Source organism: Apium graveolens, chromosome 1, assembly GCF_009905375.1.
Source record: "Apium graveolens cultivar Ventura chromosome 1, ASM990537v1, whole genome shotgun sequence".
Lineage (NCBI taxonomy): Eukaryota > Viridiplantae > Streptophyta > Magnoliopsida > Apiales > Apiaceae > Apium > Apium graveolens.
The window spans coordinates 98,154,070-98,174,348 of NC_133647.1; the positions used below are offsets into that span (position 1 = coordinate 98,154,070).

The window sequence follows — 20,279 nt, forward strand, 5'->3', positions numbered from 1 at the left end:
AACTTGTACTAACAGTACGGGTCCTATTTCTATACTCATATTCTCTCTCGATACAATTTCGCCTACTTTCTTTGTCTACTCCGAGCTACTTCAATCAATATCACTACACTCTTGGTGTGCTGAATTAACTTAGAATTTGACAACTTTCTTTCTCCCACTTTAGCTCAATAAAAATGGGGACCTACACTTGCGTTCACATGAAGCTTGGTAAAGTGGCATTCCAAAGCTGACACCGATGATAAATGATCATTCCAGTGTTTCCTTAAAACTCAACCTCTCAACATATCTTACATTTCCTGAATCACTTCCGTACTTTGACTCTTCGTTTAAGGATGATAGGCGGTGCTCATTTTCGACTTGGTTTCCAAACATTTAAACATCTCTTACTCTTTTCCATCAGTTAAGGTTGAAAAGTAATATCATATATTCACGTGTTATCACCTTTAAGTATTTGAACTTCAGACTCCACTCTTTCCAATTTGTTTATTAACTCCTCGGTGGTCTCAATTACATCCAATCCTTTCTGTCGGCGTAAGGCATCTGTTACCATACGGCTTTGCTTAGGTAGTTATTAATGGATTAATTCAGAATCTTTTGTTAACCTTAGTCAAAATTTCATACTTTGAGAACACAACGTATAGTTGCTCTCCTTCTAATCTTTGGAAAAAAAAATCCTTGGGCATTCCACATAGACTTTCTTATTCTTTGAATAGCTGAGGATATTATGAATAAATATTCTTTATAGTCATTTGATACACTTGTTATTTCACATTATATCACCAGATCTTGCAATGCTCTTAACTTATTTTAATTGTAATCTTTGTTATGTTCTCAGGTCGGATCTTAAGTTAATCCTCGATACATAAAACACTTTTTGAATTAGGTCTCATAAGTAATCAATTCTTTATAGGGTCTCTCTTCTTTTTATTCGTTGTTTTGTTAAACTCCCGATAATCAGTACACACTCCAATAATTTCATTCCTTTTCTCCATCAACATCACTGGTACACTTTATGATTTGCTTCTTGTAAAACCACCCCTTGGTCTGCCTTGTTCACTAGGCCTCCGATACTTCGTCTTAATTCTTTGACATGTCCAACACTTCTCAATCTATTTTGAAATTCCCTTCTTATACCTGGTTATCACTATTTTTCTTTAAATTTCTGTATATCTTGGTATTTCTTCAATAAATTAAATACTTTATACTGTAAATTCCCTGTGGGATCTAATTTCTTAATCCTTCTACTTGTAGCATCCAAGTGTTGGAAAAAACCCGGGGATATCGTGATCGTTCTCCTGGGCACATAAATTTCCTCTTACTAACTGCTAACATTGTGATCCATTATCTTCTCTTGACATCTCCTTATCTCTCCCTTAACAACTTCGACTGAAAGGTTATACTATCCATCCTTGCTCCTTTTGGATTATAAACTCTGACTTCCAATTCCAACTTCTAAAATTCCATAGATAATTCTTCTGGTACAGTTTCTATGTTCGTTCTCTCCTTTTTGCTTATCGTTTGCCTCTACATTTGCTTTTCCTCGTGAATACATACTTCAAACTCTTATGGTCTGTATAGATCTTACACCTTTCTCCATACATATCATATTTCCCAATCTTTCAAAGCGAATATTTTTACTGCTAGTCCCAAATTATGAGTAGGATACTTCTGCTCATAAGGTTTCGGTTGTCTGGATGCATATACAATAACTATATTGTGCTGCATCAACACACATCATATTCCCTTATGAGAAGCATCACTATAAACTACCAAATCTCCTTGATACTTTCAAATTGATAAAACAGGTGATTTAACTATTCTTTCATTTAACTCCGCAAAACTTCCTTCACCCTTCTCCACTTTATAAAAACTTCTTGCTTTTCCTGATTAGCTTCGTCAAAGGTATTACAACTTTCAAGAAATCTTGCACAAATTTTCAATAATAACCGATCCATGATAAAACTTCTTACTTTTGTTGGTGCTTTTGGTCTTTCTTCATTTATAGTAACTTTAATCCCTGTTGGATCTCATTTTTGCCTTCTCCTCACTGACTATTTATACTAAGAATTATACTTCCCGCCATCAAAGCTTTCACCTAGTAAACTTTACATACAATTTCTTTCTTCTTCAACTTCTCAGTTATCATTAAATACCTTGCATGGTCCTCCGTTGACTTTAAGTAACACAACTACAGCTTATCCAGATATTCTTTAAAGATTCTGTCCATCAAATTCAAATATTACTAGTATATTGGTTAATCCAAATGACAGTACTAGAATTTTATAACAACAGTTCCTAGTTCTGAAAATTATCATGATATGTCCTTAGGTTTAATCTTCAATTGGTGAAATACCAAGTCTTAAATCAATCTTATAAAAGTACTTTGCTTCTTTCGTCTGATCAAACAAATCATTGGTTCGAGGTAACAGATACTTGCTCTTGATAGTAAACTTGTTGAGATTTCGCTAGTTGACGCATAATCTCATACTTCCATCTTTCTTATTAATAATTAATACTGGTGCACTTTAGGGGGTACACTAGGTCTAATCGTTCCTTCTTCTAGCATCTCTTGCATCTGCTTTACTAACTGCCTCACTTTAACTGGTGCCATTTTGGATAAGGCCTTAGTCACTGGTTTCGTCTCAGGTGCTAAGTCAATCGTGAGCTTCATTTCTCTATTTGGAGGAAATATTGATAACTCATCCGGAAATATATCTTGAAACTCCTTAATTGCTAAAAAATATTCAAATTTTGTTTGCTTCTGACTTTTATTTATCTCATAATCACCATAATGCTCACATCTTGATCACCGTAATCATCGTTAACAAATTCTTTACCCTCCTTCTTCCTTTATACCTCATCATATTCTCATTTGACATCTTCAGGAGTATCTTTTCATCACGACGGTTTGTCTGGGCATCACGCTTAAATAGTTAATCCATTCCTTAGTATAATGTTAAATCCTCTTATCTCAAATGATATCAATTCTACACAACTTATTGCCAGAAATCCCAATTCCACCATTGGTACTTACTTATTCAACAATTACACGTTCTTGACTTGCTAGTCCTTTGATCATAATCTTATCAATTCAACAGGGTAACTCATCTTATCAACAAAACCTTGAGAGATAAACAATTAAGTTTCTCTCACATCTTTTAATACTTTAACGCGTAAGGTATTCACAATAATCATCCATGTCATCACGTCCGTATTCTGAATAACATATTTTACAGACAACTCGTAAACTCTCATTCTTGGAGATGTATTCCTTATTGGAGTAGATTCCCTTGGCTCTTAGTGGATCCTTCACTGGGGCTAGTGATTGCAATCCTTGCCATATGCCCTGGTCTCCTTCCCGTGCATAAGAGGTAGCTAGAAATTTGTCCGCTTGGTTCATAATACGTTGATTTGTTTGAAAAATGTTTGCAAAGAACAACAGTACGACCGAACAACTAGAAGGATTCACAATTTTAATAAACTTAGAGTTGGAAAGAAAGAAGAAGTGATGATTTCAATATGAATGAGACAACCACATTGGTACTTAAGATGGCCAGTCTTTTGTACCATATGGAATATACCACATGATTAAGTGGCGTCCCACTCGACTCTTCGTCATCCCGACAAAGCGTCTCACCATAACACTGTTTGTCCCAATCAGAAAGCAAAACTTGAAGGGAACAATTAAATTTGAAAAGGAATGCAACATCCTCCTTTTTCTTATCACCGCAAAGAATTTTCACGGAAAGAAGTTCATACATATTTAGGATTCAAAAAGAGGATAAACGCTGTAATATTAAAGACAAGAATGATACCATTGGTCACCATCCATATTTCACTTATATTCATTTTTCGAGCTTGTTCGATCATATCTCCATTGTGTCATATAACAACTTTAGAAAGTACGCTGAAATGCCTTCGCAAATTAAGCATTATGGTAGATTCTTACTTGTTGAGTCTCGCGTCTTTAACATCGCACCTACATGTATAATACTTTAACAATTCGATCATAATGGCGTTCTTACCAGATAACTTCGAGTTTCCTCTTTTTAATTTAAAATAACCACGAATCATTCAACATAAGGATCCTTTTGTTAATAATATTCTTCTTTTAGAAAAGTCTGGAAATCTTCCCAATCTTCTTCGATCACGCCCAGGCTCCTTTTAAATCAATGAATTCTTTAAACTTTAATGGTTTCTGCAACTGGATGCACAATTACTCCGTACACGGATTCTGTTATTAACCTTGTCAAATAATATTTGCACCTTACCGTTAAGAATAATCAACTTCTTCATAATCGCGGGTTACTTTGTTCTCTGAATTAACAATACTGAGTCTGAAACAAGCATCCTTCCAGATGATCCGGGTCTTTTAGCAAACAAGAAACTCAAGTAGTAACTTGACAACCAATATTTAAAACTTATTTTATTCAAAAAGGCTTTTAGGAATTTTGTAAGGAAAAAAAAATCTTTTTCGAAAACTTGTTTAAAATTTTTGAAAATCACAAATCCGGTTGTCCTTACTATATGAGTTGGTTGTTGCCCTTCCGACCTATAACAAGGTACCAAATTAAAGGAACGATCACATAAAGGCCCATTCACTTCAATCTACCTTCTCTCCTTTATTAGGTCCATTTGCCTTCCTTAATCAACGATCACTTCAATTGTCGTTGCATGATATCGTATTCGTAGTTTCACATCAAAACTTTCATACTGGTAATACTCCCGACATTATCATTGCAGTAGTTAAGTAGAACAGGTTATCCAATAGTCAACAAATCGGCTGATGTCACATCACCTTGTTACTATAAATATATCACATCGTCATAACACCATTAATTAACTTTAAGAAATCTTCAGAACCATAGTTTCCTCTAACTCTCTTTTCAATACTTATCTAATCCATTCCACAAGCTAGTCATGGGTGGCCTAATCACTAATGGCTTCTTTTAACCTGGTAGCAGCTACTATCCAAAACACATGAATCTTTTTTCTAAAACTCCTTCTCACCTTTATTAATATCTCACGTACCCACTGTTTACTGTAGCTCTTGAATCCATCCGCGAAGATACTGTTACTTCATAGGTCATGTTTTAAACTGGGGGTATAAAACAGGGTGTAAGGTAAACTGAAAAGATACACTCACAGCTGAATGTCCAGTAAAACAAGAATAAACAGATGGAGGTTCTTAAATAAGTAGTCTCGTATCAAGAGGTGGTAGAATAGCGTAGAATAACTTAAAGAGGTGCAACTGTCATAACAGAAGGTAGTACCATTAATACTGATGGAGGAACAAGAGGCAAATCAAATCTGAGAGAAGATGACGATCCTCGAACGGAAAACTCCAAATGATCCGATGATATAGGAAAATCAGGATCTGCCATTGTGGTTGTCTGGAAATCACGTCGCAAGCTGAGAATCCTGAATCGCAACACGAACCGTGCCGGAGACCTACTATACAATCACACTCAACCTCACGACGACTTATCTTTCTATTTCCTACTCCTAATCTTAACCCTCTACCCAACCCCAACAATTTAGGCTTGTTTCAGTGACTTATAACATGTAGCTCTGATACCAACATGTGGCGCCCTCCAAACCCGGGTCAGAAGTTTGGGGTCCACAACACATACACAATATATAAACCTGTATATGAAATATTCCTGGCAATGACCCTGCTTTACATAACCACGGATCGAAACAGGTTAAAGTATGAAAACAAGCCACAAACTTAACTTTTATTACAACGTATCAAATCCCAACTAATTTAACTTACAACTGATAATGAAATTATTCCTACAATTTTACTATCTCACTACCATATGAAGCTCCTGCTAGCTCGATCCAACTCAAACTGGAATCCTAGCTCGCACTATGGACTGAGGGACTTCACTATCATCCATAACATTTTTAACTATAAAATATATAAAAAGAATCGCAAGGGTGAGCTAACTAGCTCAGCAAGTCATAACAGTGATAACTGAGTTTAAGCAATGTTTAAATGGAATGATTCAGAAGAATCAAGTTTATTGTTAAACAATTGTTAGAATTGGATATTCATTTATAAGTTTTAAAACCAAGGTTAGGCTGCTGATCAGTCACGCACTAACCCCGAGCAAAGCACACAGCTCCGCTCTACGAACTGGATCTAAGGCACACATTGGCCTAATTCGACCACGAATCTGGTCTGACCACGAATCTGGTCCACATTAGAAAATTATCCAATTCTAAAACAGTTCAGTATGATAAACAATATACTTCGATAAAATAAGATCATAATCAATAATGATTAAACACTTGAAAAAAACGTAAGGAAATTCATGGATATCACAAGGGTATATCAGGGTATGTATAAGAAACGGTTTTCAGTCTGTAAAAGGATCAGGTATTAAACAAGTAATGATTTTTCAAGGTATAGTTCTTTGATGTTATAAAGAATGGCTGGAGTATAAAAGTTTCTGTGTTTTCAAACAATTTTGCTCCAGTGTTTGGTGTTTGGTAGTTATACATTTGGGGAGTAGTATCAAATTTGGGTGGTTTGGTATCTGAAAATCAACAAAGGATGGTTTACAAAGAATAAGGCTTATGACTCAAGATCAAGAAAATCAGGGTTCAAGGTTAAATAGTTTAAAACACTTGCAATATAAAACATGAGTTATTTGGAATAATAGCGACATGTTATGAAACAGTTCAAAAATATTTGCGATATATCTTGAAGAAAAGTTCAGAAGTACTTGCCTTACAGGGCTTTACAACTATTACTGATCAACTCTGAGTCGACTCTGTTGCTCAGGCTTTAACGTCCAACCACTAGATCAAATTGGATTCGACTTTGACACTCAGGTTTTTCTGTCGAAACTCTACTGAGCTCGTCGAATGACTACTAGGTCATCTTTAGTTCAACGTCCACTTTCGGTTTCCCGACTAGAGCCTACAGGAACGAAATACTCTATGTTAGACACTTAGTAATGCTTGACATATCCTCGAAATCAAACCTACCCAAACGATAACAATCCCGACTCGTAATTATTCGCATTATAACAACAAAGACAACAATTAGGGTTTTCGAAATCGGTTCAGTGTTCATATTCAGAAAATACGTATACTCGTCATTTTATGAAATTAGGGTTACTGAGTTTTGGACAGAAATTTCCCATAACATACAATCAAGTTCGTATAAAGTATAAGTATACATATATTCACTCGACGTCCCGATAATTACCGGATACGCTCCCGCATTTCCATAGTTGATTTCCCGGAAATCGGGTAGCGTCTTCTTTGTTTATCGGACTACCCGTCGAAACTTCAATCGACGTCAAATCAGCAACACAATCATCATAAACCAATTTCACAAATCCCAACCACCGATTAAATCCAAATATTAATCATTAACTATTATTCACACTTTTATGTTTTTATTCATATTTTATATTTTTAATTCGTAGGACTCAGAAATGATTCATCACCGTCCACGTCGGCTCACCGAAGCTCATCACCGACGGCGATAAAATTCACGGGTACCCGATAAAGTCGGGTTTCCATCACAAATTTCACCGATAATTGTAACTTTCATAATATAATACGAATAATTACGATAATTTATTCGAAATACTATACCAAATAAATTGAGTAAATTCCTTAAATCTTTACTTCGAATTTTTAAAAACAATCGAATAAATCACCAAGACAATCATTTGAATTCATCATTTTACTTCATCAGAAAATCATAAAATAGTCAAGAAATCTGCCATCATGAACGATACACGCAGCAACAACACAGGAAGGCAAAACAGGGAATAAGAAAGAAACGCAGCAACAATACCCAACTGTAACACACATACATATATACGTATGTATCTATATATGCATATACAATCAGACAAAACCGAATTAAGCCACCAGAGCCAACCGGAGATGGGGCGGCGGCCGGAGAGTTACCGGAATACGGCGGAGAAAGAGCCCGGAATAAACAGGCACAACAGGGACGGGCGAATAACAGAAGGCGACAAGGGAATGAAGGAACATGAAGCAGGGGAACAAGCTCGGAAAATAAATAAAACAGAGTGGGAGGGTGAGAGTAAAGAGAGAGGAAGGGGTTAGAGAATGTGAGATGGTGAGATTGAGAGAGACAAAAAAATTGGTACAGGAGAAGGAGTATATGAATGAATTAAATAAATGAAAATAGCAGCAGTATAACATGTAGCAAGTCCATTCCTAAAAATCGAACATGTTTCCTGATTTCTACTATAGCCTCCAATTTTTGTTCGCGTTTTGCAAAATACCGAACAACTCTATTGGTAAAAATTAACCCTAAAATTACCAAAATAATTTTAAAATATCACAAATAATTCATAATTATTAAAAATAAAATTTTTATAATTTTTAAAGTATATTTGAAACGTAACTCGTACCCGCATTTAACAATTAACGATCCGAGCTGCACTTAAAAAATAATTTCAGAAAATTACGAAAATAGTCTTAAAATATTACAAATATCCCGAAGTTTCCAAAAATATTAATTTCGTAATTTTTAAAATAATTTCTGAAACACAATTTATACCCGCTTTTATCAATTATACGAATCAACGCGAGGGTGAAATTAATCCCAAAAATTTCCAAAATAATTTTAAAATTCTCGAAATATTCTTAATCTAAATAAATATGAGTTTCTTAATTTTTTGAAGAATTCTTGAATTTAATATGGAATTTACACTTAAATATGATCAGAAAATCATACAGGGCTAAATAATTGATGAAATATTCATTTCTAAATTTTATAAAATCCCAAAAATAATTAATATAATTATAAAACCATGAAAACAATTTTAGAAACATGCAAAATATTTATGAAAATAAATTTGCATTAAATCCACTTTTGAAAATGAAAACAATTCCATACGATTCCCTAATTAACCACGCGGACATCCCGGTACACTATAAATCACACATCAATAATCAAACTACACATAGTGGTTAAAATCAATACACATATTTTATTTATTTAATAATTTCCATATTCACATATTTAAATAATTCAAAAATACACGAGTCGTTATATATTTTGGCCATATATTGATATATTTATTATTGTTTAACAAGACTTAAGCGACTTCCCTTACTAATACATTTAATATTCCGTGGGAAAAACTTAAGGCTTATATTATATATATATGTATATCTATATATACATATTTATTATATTTAATTAAAATATTTGAGTGAATTCCCTTACCATCACCTCTAGTGTTTCGTGGGAAGATCTTAATGCTTTTAAGTAAATATAAGTATATATATAATTATATAAGAATTAAGTGACTTCCCTTACTAGCATCTTCAGTTTTTCGTGGGAAAAACTTAAAGCTTATATTATATTATATATATATATACATATAAACTGTGCTAATATAATTAAAACTTTGCTAATATATTGTTGATATATTTTATTTAAATTTCACACCTTTTATTCTCTCAGCCAAATATTTTATATAGTTAAAGAATAAGTGTAACGTTCTCGATTTATAAAAGTCTACACACGACTATATTAAACGATAAATTATTTTATCAAAGATCCGAAAGCTATAACGCTTCACCAAGGACTTGATATATTTATTACTTCAGAAATAAGATATATTATTCAAAACGAAGTAATACCAAGTATACTCTAACATTCACTTAATCTAAATAAAAGTATACATTAATATTCTTTTAAGAATATTTGTTCGTCATTCAGTCTATTTAAGTATATTACTAGTCCAAAATCTTTTTATCTATAACGGGTATTATTTCGTAGATATTGTCTTCTTCATTTTGTAGTGAGGTGAAGTATAGTGAGGTGTTTCTCGTTCTAAGACCCAAGTCCTAGATGTACTAACGGGGAGTTAGTTGTCTTTGCACCGTGAGGAAGAGAAAAGACCCACGACTAACTACTGAGATCCAAGACCGGCAAAAGCTTAGAAGGACATAGACTACACCAAGGGTTCTACATCAACTTTGAAGAAATAACATGGTGTTATTGTCTAAGATAGGTTGTGTAGGTTGCACATTTATTTTGAGGTGGTAACCCGGAGTTACGCACCAAGACAAGTATTTGTGGGGTTGTAAAGGCTTCTTCATCTACGTAAGGAGCAAGGTTATTTTTAAGGGAAAACTCGGGTCCTGGAGAGGGAGCTCGGGGACTGGACGTAGGGGTGAGCGAATCTATTAGCGTTTGCGCCATCGCGAACAAGGATAAATCTCTCGTGTGGTATTTTTTTTCCTTGTCTTTTATTTCCGCATACATAATCTGCATTGGTAAAATATTTAAAACGGGATAAATATTTTTAAAACGCCATAATAAATTTTAAATTGGTAATTAAGCTATTCAACCCCCCTTCTAGCTTAAAATAGCCATTTTACTGGACCTAACAAATCCCTTCTTCTTGTGAGTAGCCTTTTGCAACCAACCTTGCTTTATTTCTGGTGATCACACCATTTTCATCCATCTTGTTCCTGTATACCCACTTTGTTCCAATTACACTTCTATTCTTTGGTGCAAGTACAAACTCCCAAACTTTGTTTCTTTCAAACTGATTGAGCTCCTCTTGCATAGCAGATATTCAATCAGGGTCCATTAGAGCTTCTTCAGTTTTCTTGGGCTCAACTTGAGATAAAAAGCATGCATGTAGGAACTCATTAGCAGCTACACTCCTTGTTCTTACACCAGTATTAAGATCACCAATAATTGCATTAGGATTGTGACTTCTATCCCATTTCCTGGTGTGAGTTTGTTGACTGGTGCCTTCATCATTTTCTTCATTGTTGGTATGATTTGTAGATTCTTCTTCTCTTTCTCCCCCTGAGTTTGTTCTATCAAAATCAGGTGTTTGAGATGAGTTTTCATTTTCTTGATTCTCTTGTCCTGTAGATTCTTCATTGAGCTTTTGTTGTGCATTGACTTCATCATTACCATCAGAATCACTATCAATATTGAGGTTTTCAAATACAAGGGCTTTGGCTTCATTTTCATCAAGGCATTTCAAACCTGGACACTTGTCATCATCAAAGTCACATTTGTACTTTCCATAATTTTCTTTTGATCTAACACATAGACCTTGTAGGTAGTTCTCTCCAATGAATATCCTAGAAAAATTGAAACCTTTGAGTCAAATTTTCCCACATATTCAGAGTTGTTTTTCAAAATGTAACACTTGCTTCCAAACACATGAAGATATTTTACAGTGCAATGTGCCTTGTTAATGAGGTATCTGTTCTGAATGTAACATGCAGTGTTAACAGCCTTTTCCCAGAAACTTGTTGACAACTTGGCATCTTGCAGCATTGTCCTAGCAGTTTCAACTAATGTTCTGTTCTTTCTTTTAACTACTCCATTTTGTTGAGGCGTTCTAGCAGCTGGAAATTCTTGAAAAATGCCCTTGCTTTAGCAGAATTCACTCAATGCGGTTTACCTTATTTCACTTGGTTTGCAGGCTATTGCGTGAACCCGTTGGGTTTACCCAATGCGCACCCGAATGGTAACGGCTGTGGGTTCCCTACGATAAAAAAAAGAAAAAAAAATTGGTAGGTTATTCTAACTGACCCAAACAAATCCAAATCGGCCCAACCCAATAAGATTTAGATTGAATGTTAATTGGGTCAAAAACCGAAATTAAATACATTTGGTTAGGGTTATGCGTCCAATCGGCCAACTCGACCCGCTTTTATAATTATCTCTAATTTTGATTCTTTAAAACCTCAAAAATAACAAAGTAGTGAGAATTAAAGTTTGATTTCATCACAATTCTGTGAGTGAAATAGCAATTTTAAGTGATTGTATCGAAACCCAAAACCAACTCAATCCTCACATGTTATCATTTTTGAATCTAAGATAATTTCAATTTTCGATTTTAACGAAATGATCAAATTATGTTAATATGTTAATTGATAAACAGTTTGAGTCAAATTTGTAATGAGTGACCAAATTTGTAATGAGTGACCTGCTTAAATTTTTGGACGGAATCAGTTAGCTAATTGATATTGGACCCCTCTTATTAAATTTCATATTAATAATTTTAAGGGAAAAATATCAAATTGATCACTCATTTTATCCAAATGTATCAAATAAATTATTACTTTTCAGTTCGACTCAATTTTTTTACTAATTTAAAAATTGGTATCAATTTAATTATAAAAAGTTAAATTTTATATCGATTTAGTCATTACCCCCTCTGTTTTTTATTATATGACATTTGATTTTTCTCCACACACTTCTAAATGCTTTGACCGCATAGTTAGAATAATAATTTTTAATTTTTTTCTGTTTGGGAATAAAAATATATAACTAAAATTTTAAATTAGAAAAAGAATTTTTTTAAAAATATCATTTTATCTATAGGATCAAAGCACTTAGAATTGTGTAAAAAAAAATCCAACGACATATAAAAAAAAATAGAGTGAGTACTAGATTATTTATTTAATACAAATTTTTAAAATTAATAATCAAATCGAGTTAAACTGGGGACTTAGTCAAACTTGATAATTTTCCTATAATTTCCAAATTAAATAAAGTTGACCCATTTATAAAAAACTAACCCGAAACCCCTGCTTCTAAATTAATTTGGGAGGAACAGGATTGTTAGGGTTTGAGAATGGGGAACCGAGCAGAAGACAAAACATGTTGAGGACTCGTCCGACCAAAAAATTAAAAACTGTACAATCTGAAAACCAAGATGAAGACCGACTCAGCAGATTGCCTGATGACCTCATTCATAAAATCTACTCTTTTCTGGATGCCAAAGAAGCTGTTCAATCCAGCGTTCTCTCGAAACGATGGAAGCTTATTTGGACTACTCTCCCTTTTCTTGGTTTTGGTCGGTATAACTCCTTACCTTTTCAAGACATTTCTCGGTATACTATGTTCATTCGTCATGTTTTGTCTAACAGAAACCATGATTCCAATCTTTCCGAATTGAAATTGTATGTTCCCGACAAGTTAACTGTAAAGCAGAGTGTTTGTAAGAAGAAATTTCGTGGATGTGTTATCGAAAAGTTTATTCAGTATGCTATCTCGCACAATGTCCAGGAGTTAAATATTTGTTTTAACTGGCATTTTAGGGAAAAACCATATAAACTATCCACATTCAGATCTGATTCGATGAAAACACTGAAATTGGATTTGTACATCGATCAAGACTTTGCTTTGGATTTACCTGCTTTGACAACTCTCCATCTGAAGCGCCCGTATAGATATGTTGTAAAGGCCAACGGAGGCCAACGGACTTGAATCTATTAGGGCCTTCCTCTAACACCTTAAGGTTTTAGATGAGCTCGTTACTCAACATGGTATCAGAGCTTAGGCTAGCGGGAGAACTAAGTTTCGATTCCTAGCCACCCCTAATATTCTCACAATTTAATGTGGACACTAAAGGTAATTAATGCCCCAAAGATGGGCGCCGGTGTTCCACTCTTTGACCCATAAATGGGCTTTCGAGTGAGGGGAGTGTTAAATATATGATCCTATTGGGGCCTTACTCTAACACCTTAAGGTTTTAGATGAGCTGGTTGCTCAACAGAATCATTGTTCAAATCCTTTTCTGCTTTAAGAACGTTGCGTCTTGACTCTTCAGATTTATCAGAAATATATTTATCTTTGCCTAATTTAATTTAACAGATCTCCATCTGGATGACTGTAGTTTACCCCAAAGGCTATGGGGTCTCCCAGTTTTATTAAGTCTACATTTGGAATCTGTTATGCTTCCCGAGAATATGAGTGACATGTTCTCAACTCTTGTCAATTTAAAACATCTCACATTTATTTTAAGATGGCGGTTCGAGCCACAAGATCATTTCATATCTCGAATGGCTCTTTTCATAGTCATCCTTCTGATAAGATTGTGGTTTCAGCTCCACAACTCTGTAATTTCAGTTCTTTTGGTATATTTGCAATCAAGGTTGAAACTCCTGAATTAGAAAATGTCAATATAAAGTTAAATGGTTGGTCTCAGGATGTGCCGTCCCATGTAGATAACAAAAAAATATTATCGGCGGTTTACACGTATGCTTTCAGGACTTGGTATGGCCAAGAATCTTTCCTTTGACTTGGAAAGGATTGAGGTAACTTGTATGCAATTTTTAGATGATAATATTAGCAATGTCTTCATTTTCTTTGAATGTGTAAGTTCTGGACTTAGATAAAAATTTGTTTCTGGGAAAGCTTGCTATGTCTTTAAAAGAATTATTTATATAGTTATAGTCACGGATCCAAACCTCGAAAACACATTCAGTTAGATCCATTATTAGAAACCTTATCTATCTTTTAAAACAGGGTGTTTTGAAGTTTGAATAAGCCCTTGAAAATTGCAAACTTGTTTTGTTCATCTGCAGATACTTATTCTTGTAGTTATACACACTAAGTATCTACAACAGTTTAAACCTTAAGCATTAATATTTCAATTCAAGTAGAGTACCAAACTTGTCCAAATTATAAGTCAACAACTGTTCTCACTGTACATTTTAATCTTCATGGTGGGTGGTCGTTGCAATTCATAATATTTTCGTTTAGAACGTAATTATCACTTATGGTTAGATTCCGAATCTCGAGTGATCCGGAGGATACATCAAAAAAGAGATGCATAAGATTTGGGCTTACTACTTTCTTTTGTGCAAAATGAAATGCTCATCTAGTTCAAATTTATTTGATATATGTTATTGTGTTTCTTCTCAAATATTGTTCACTTATTTTCGTAGGCACTTTCTGAGATTATCAACATTCAAGCAAGTATTTCATCTCCATTCATTAATTTGAAGTACTTGAAGCTACCAAAGGAATATAGAGAATCTAGTTTATCTAGTGCTCTTAGAAGCTACTTACTTGGTGGTTGTCCTAGAGCCACCATTGTCACATCAGCAGCTCAGGTATTTAATGAATATATTGTCTCTCTCAAAACCTTCATGAATTTTTTGTCTTGTAGAATATACAGTGCATGTAGGCATGTAGCATTTATCAGTTATTGAGATGGGGAATTGGGGGATAAAGTGTTGTTTTAGTTTAGTAAAATTAAATATGTCATATAATTTTTTTTTGAGGGGAACTAAATATGTCATATAAGCTACCTTACTTATGTCAGATAGAGATATATTACAAAAGTTTTTGATTTGTTTCCAGAACAACAGGATTCATCAAACACGAGCAGTTTCATTGGCGGCTGAAAATTTGGTGTTGCAAGAGCCCTTGGCTGCTCCAACCAAGGAGCCAGGTGATTTTCAAAATATAAATAAAACTGTGATGGTTGACACTAGTGTTGACATGGGGGTTCAAGAACAGCATGTGATGGAGAATTCTTTAGTTGATGCCAACAGAGCTGGACCAACTGATCCCCTAGTTGGAGGAATAAGAAACAATCGGGTGAGTTCTTCTCAGTGAGATTTAGGATTATGGCGGGGCCATGAGGTCAACTCTGAGTTTGTATGCCTGCTCGATCGTATCATTCACAAGTACCCGGAAACCTTTGAGCACTTCACCCAAAAAAACAAGAAGTTATGTACAATGAATCTGAATATGTTGTGCACCTCACTGAATGACTTTACCAAAATATCTATGACTGATGTTGATTCTGAGATGATTGTTGGGTACAGGGATGTATTTTCTTGCTTGCAGAATCAGGGATTTAATGTAGATTGGTTGGTAGAACGCCTAAACTATATAGAACATCTCAGGTTTTCAGGGCCCTTGGTCCCAGAGCTTCGTGCGATTGAATGTCGAATTGGTGATGCTAAAAGTAAACTACAAGATTTGCAGGCTCTCCGCATGGAGAAGATCACAGAGATTCAAAAAGCTTTTGGAACTATGGGTTCCAACCTTGCTGCTGATTTCATTGGAGATGATCTACTCTTTCGTCCCTAATATTCATCGATTTGTTATGCTTTAGAGAGTTTTTTGATTGCGCTATCAACTTGTCTGTTGTCTAGTCTTGAAGTCTTATCAACGTTGTTTTGATTTGTCTTGGTGTTTGGCTTCCAACTAATTGCATGGAAGTGTCTGAATGCTTATTGACTTTCTATGCTTTATTTTGAAAAGTTTCTAGCTAGCTTAATGCTGCTATATGCTAAGATTACCAGCCAAAGGTGAACACTGAATGAGTGCACTAAAACGTCTCTGGTTTTTAAAGTCTCCTAATCACGGAACTGCAGCATGCAAATGACTGCTGATAGATAATGCCAAATGTAAAGTACAGGATGTTCACACTTGTGTCAGCGATGGGAAAAATAAACTACAAAGATTAGACTCTTCGCGGGAAGAAGATAACAAAAAGTTGAGAAATATATTGAAACTATGGGTACCAACCTTGCATTTGGTTTTATTGGAGATAATTTGTTGTCTGATCCCAATTAAATAATATGACATTCATTTAGGAGGAGTTCGAAATCGTAAACATAGGACAATACTGGTTATATTAAGATAACCATTGTAAAAAAAATGTTTCAAATTTTCTGGGAGGAGTTTGATTTGTAAAAAAGAAAATTTCAGAAAACATAGGACAACAAAACATTCCGAAAATCGTGAAAAATGAGATGTTAAGAAATGGCCAAACATGGACCATGAAAAAATTGTTTCATTTTTATATAAGAAAATTTGATTATGTGGTCATGAATTTGAGGAGTCAAAGGACTTGTTGGAAATTGTTGGTTTGTTGTTCAAGCACATGATTGGTGAATGAACCTGTATTATCAAGCCATCGAGTGAGGCATTGCGAAACAAAGTGTCTATTAATTTGTGTAAAGCAACACGTACAAAGTTTTTCTATCGAAATATCATGGAAAGCCAAAAGGAGATTAGTTTTCTATCAGAATATGGTGGAGAGGCAGAAGGATATTGGAGATTGTCCGCACATATTGCTAGTCCTTTTAAAATTTGCATAACTCGGCAGTAACAAAAGTACATAACATTCAATTTTAGCAGAAAAAATTGGATATAAATTTTGTAAGAAAAAGTGTAGGCACTTGATAAGTTGAAGGAATTGAAAGCAATGGGGAAGAAACAAATGACCAATATTTGAAAATATTTAGATGTGACAAAGGAGTTGAGTAATCTTCAAACTTATTTTAAACCTTCTGCAATTAAAGCACATGGAATCTACCATCAGTTGACAACAACGCCTATTATAATCCACTATAGAATGATGTTACAGAAACAAAGAAGCACACGATCCTTGACTTGGAAAGAAGTATAGTGATAGGAAAGCTTACAATTGGTAAGAACCTGTTGGGCTGAAACTGTGTTATGTACTTTTTATTTGCTGAATTATGTAAGGGTATCATCTCATGTATAATATATTAGTGTTATAATCACTTATAAAAGCAAAAAACTGATAATACATCCATAGAAGTCAATTTGTACAACCATTCTATGAATTTAAATCGGAAAAAAACAATAAAGAGTAAGGAATTGATTAACCAAACACTCATTCATATATATGAAAGGACATACTATCATTAATATCTCATGAGGGCCAAGGGGGAAGAGAGACTTTTTTGCATTTACCAGAACCATTCAGTATGTTCGCCTTTGATGCATCTGAGGACCCAAAGATCAGCTCCACGTTTTCGCAATTATATACCCACAAGTAGGGATCCCACCAGTCTGTTCCCCAGAAACCTCTGTAAGTCTTTTTCACCAGAGCAGAAAACTCCACATTAAAAATTAGAGTGCTAGTGAGGTTCACACTGTGGGTAATGTGGGTGATCATGGTATCATCAATGTAACTCGACAGTCGTGAAGAAAACTCTCCGCCAACGTGCATGGGAGGATCCTTTGGACTCATATCAAACGACATAAGATTTGTCACCCCCACTATCTTCTTATCATAATATATCAAGACTTTGATATTAGAAAACTCAAAGTATCCATGGGTATCCACGTTTGTAAAATTCATAGAAACGTTCCAGTCAGCGGAAATCTGGTTGGGAGGAGATGAGAGATTGAAGTTTGAGAGTGTTAATGAATCAAGTTCAAGTGTTGGAGCCTTAACAGTCGACATGAACCCGGACACAGCCAAAAAAATCGGAAGTGATATAATTAATATCAGAAAACATATGGCCACCGCACATGGCAGTATTGTTGTCTCGAAGGTATCATGTGAGTTGTTCGGGGGAAGTGAGGGACTTGCATAACGGGTTCAGGGTGGACTTCTGCCATACTTGAATCAAGAGAGATCAGTACATAGTGTTTTTTTATATACAGAAAGTAAAAGAGCTCAAATCCTGGAGAAAAGATTCCCTGGACCGGATCATATTTCGTGGGCATTCTCAATATTTTATAATTCTAATATAGACTAATATTATACCACTATCTCACTAAACACAATACTAATAAAAAAATTTATTATAATTAGATAAAATTAATTTGAGTTGTCAATATAAAAAAAATTATAATTAGATAAAAACTATTTTAAGCCGCTCTCCAGTTAAACACAATACAAATAAAAAATATTATAGTTTTGATAAAAAATAGTTTGATCCGCTTTTCCTTTAAACATAATATTAATAAAAAATTACTATAATTTAAATAAAAATAACACAATATTAAAAAAATTATTATAATTTAGATAAAAATTACTTTCTTTTATTATAAATTCAAATATCTCTCCATAATAAATTAGAATATCTAATTTGAAGCTTTCTCATTTATAAATTAGGATACATGTTCTACTTTAAAAATAATTCGAATATAAAATACTCTTCTTTATACATTAGATTCTTAATCTCAATACTTTTTTCTTTATAAATTACAAATTATGATAACTATTCAATTTACAATAAGTTAAAAGATAATTTTAAATCTCAAACCTTTCTCTGCAAATTAGATTTTAAAAGATAATAACAGCATGCTAAGATGAACTGTCAGGTTATGTTGCAGCTTTCGATTTTCAAGGAGAGTTTTCAGGAAGCATAGTTAATTGTTTGTAAGGGCTCTAATACTTATATATAATATATCTGAGCTCAATTTTAATCATATTTAACCGTGCAAAAGTTTTCCTATTTTATAAGAATTTGTTTCATATCCAAACTCATATCTTTTATATAACAAACTAATACATTTGGGACTTATATTCTGTATATCTCTTCTTTACTCAAACGTTTATTTTTTAGAACGTTGGTATTTTAAACCGAGGTGACATTACCTTAACAAATTTGAACGTTGAATGAGATTTAAACGTTAAGTTGTTATAGTAATCTTACCGTTGTTTGTCTAACATATGAAAGAGTGTTCAATATTTTTGATTTCTGAACACACTGTTGTGCAAGATATGCCTGTATCTCAACAAGACTAAGTCATATTGACAACCCTAAGTAAGTTATATTGTTATCTTAGTTTATATTTGTACTTGTAACATTTTAAAGTCTGTAAGAATGCAAAAGAGCAGACTTGAGTCTTTTTCCTTAAACAGTATCAAGCCTAAGGATTCTATCTGGAATAAGATCAAGAAGATCATGCCTCAGAAGAATTTTGAAGAAGTTTGGAGTTGAATAAATCTATTTGGATAAAAATATTCTAATTCAAGATCTCTACAAGTCACAGATTTAGTGTTATAGAGAAGTCATTCGAGAACTCCAAATGACTTATCGAGAAGTCAGGAAAACTACTAGAGAACTCAGAGAGATATCGACAAGTCAAGAAGACATGAAGGTTGTAGATATCGACAAGTCATTTATTCACTAGAGAACTCAGAGTTATCGACAAGTCTACATTCATTAGAGAACTCTGAGTTATCGATAAGTCAAAGTCCACTAGAAAACTCAGAGATATCGATAAATCAAAATTCACTAGAGAACTCTAAGTTGTCGATAAGTCAAAGTGAAGACATGATGCTGAGAGATATCGACAAGCCAAAGTCTCATTCGAGAACTCAGAGACCTCTATAAGTCAAATTCACTAGAGCATTAGAGATCTCGATAAGTCAATATACTTATCGATATGTCAAGATCTCTATATGTCTGACTGGAGATATCGAGGTAAATTCTCAATGTACAAAATCCAGACCAGTTCAATATTCAAGATATACAATCAACAAACAATCCAACCAGCTGGATTGATAAGTCTACAAAAAGCAGCTTGAAGGATGTGCAAGATAATGGTGAAGATTAACTGACAAAAGAAGATCAAGGTAATCACAGGATGCCAAAGATATGTTAAGCCTTAAATGGAAGGTTCACTTTTCCTAAAATGGAAATGACAAGTGACAGTTTAGTAAATGATAATAGCATATCTTATTGTACACTGTGTAAACTAGTAATTAACTGATTTA

At 34.0% G+C, this 20,279-nt stretch overlaps 2 protein-coding genes across 6 annotated transcripts; one reads left to right on the plus strand and one right to left on the minus strand.

The window, feature by feature from the left end:
* Nucleotides 1-12,574: 12,574 nt before the first annotated feature.
* Nucleotides 12,575-16,085, plus strand: LOC141665233 (uncharacterized). 5 transcript variants are annotated; one of them, XM_074471216.1, is made up of 4 exons: nucleotides 12,575-12,849; nucleotides 13,980-14,088; nucleotides 14,722-14,889; nucleotides 15,140-16,082. In XM_074471216.1, exons 2-4 carry the CDS (start codon nucleotides 14,032-14,034, stop codon nucleotides 15,395-15,397), a joined length of 483 nt encoding a protein of 160 aa, XP_074327317.1. In that variant the 5' UTR covers nucleotides 12,575-12,849; nucleotides 13,980-14,031; the 3' UTR covers nucleotides 15,398-16,082. The 5 variants fall into 5 exon arrangements, 4 of the variants coding, with proteins under 4 accessions (XP_074327317.1, XP_074327321.1, XP_074327312.1 ...); XM_074471220.1 differs by having other exon boundaries at nucleotides 12,575-12,845; XR_012552073.1 differs by having other exon boundaries at nucleotides 12,575-14,088; nucleotides 15,148-16,085.
* A 1,389-nt stretch (nucleotides 16,086-17,474) lies between these two features.
* On the minus strand, nucleotides 17,475-18,011 carry LOC141691027 (uncharacterized). The gene has a single exon (XM_074495793.1). It carries the CDS (start codon nucleotides 18,009-18,011, stop codon nucleotides 17,475-17,477), a length of 537 nt encoding a protein of 178 aa, XP_074351894.1.
* Nucleotides 18,012-20,279: the final 2,268 nt, after the last annotated feature.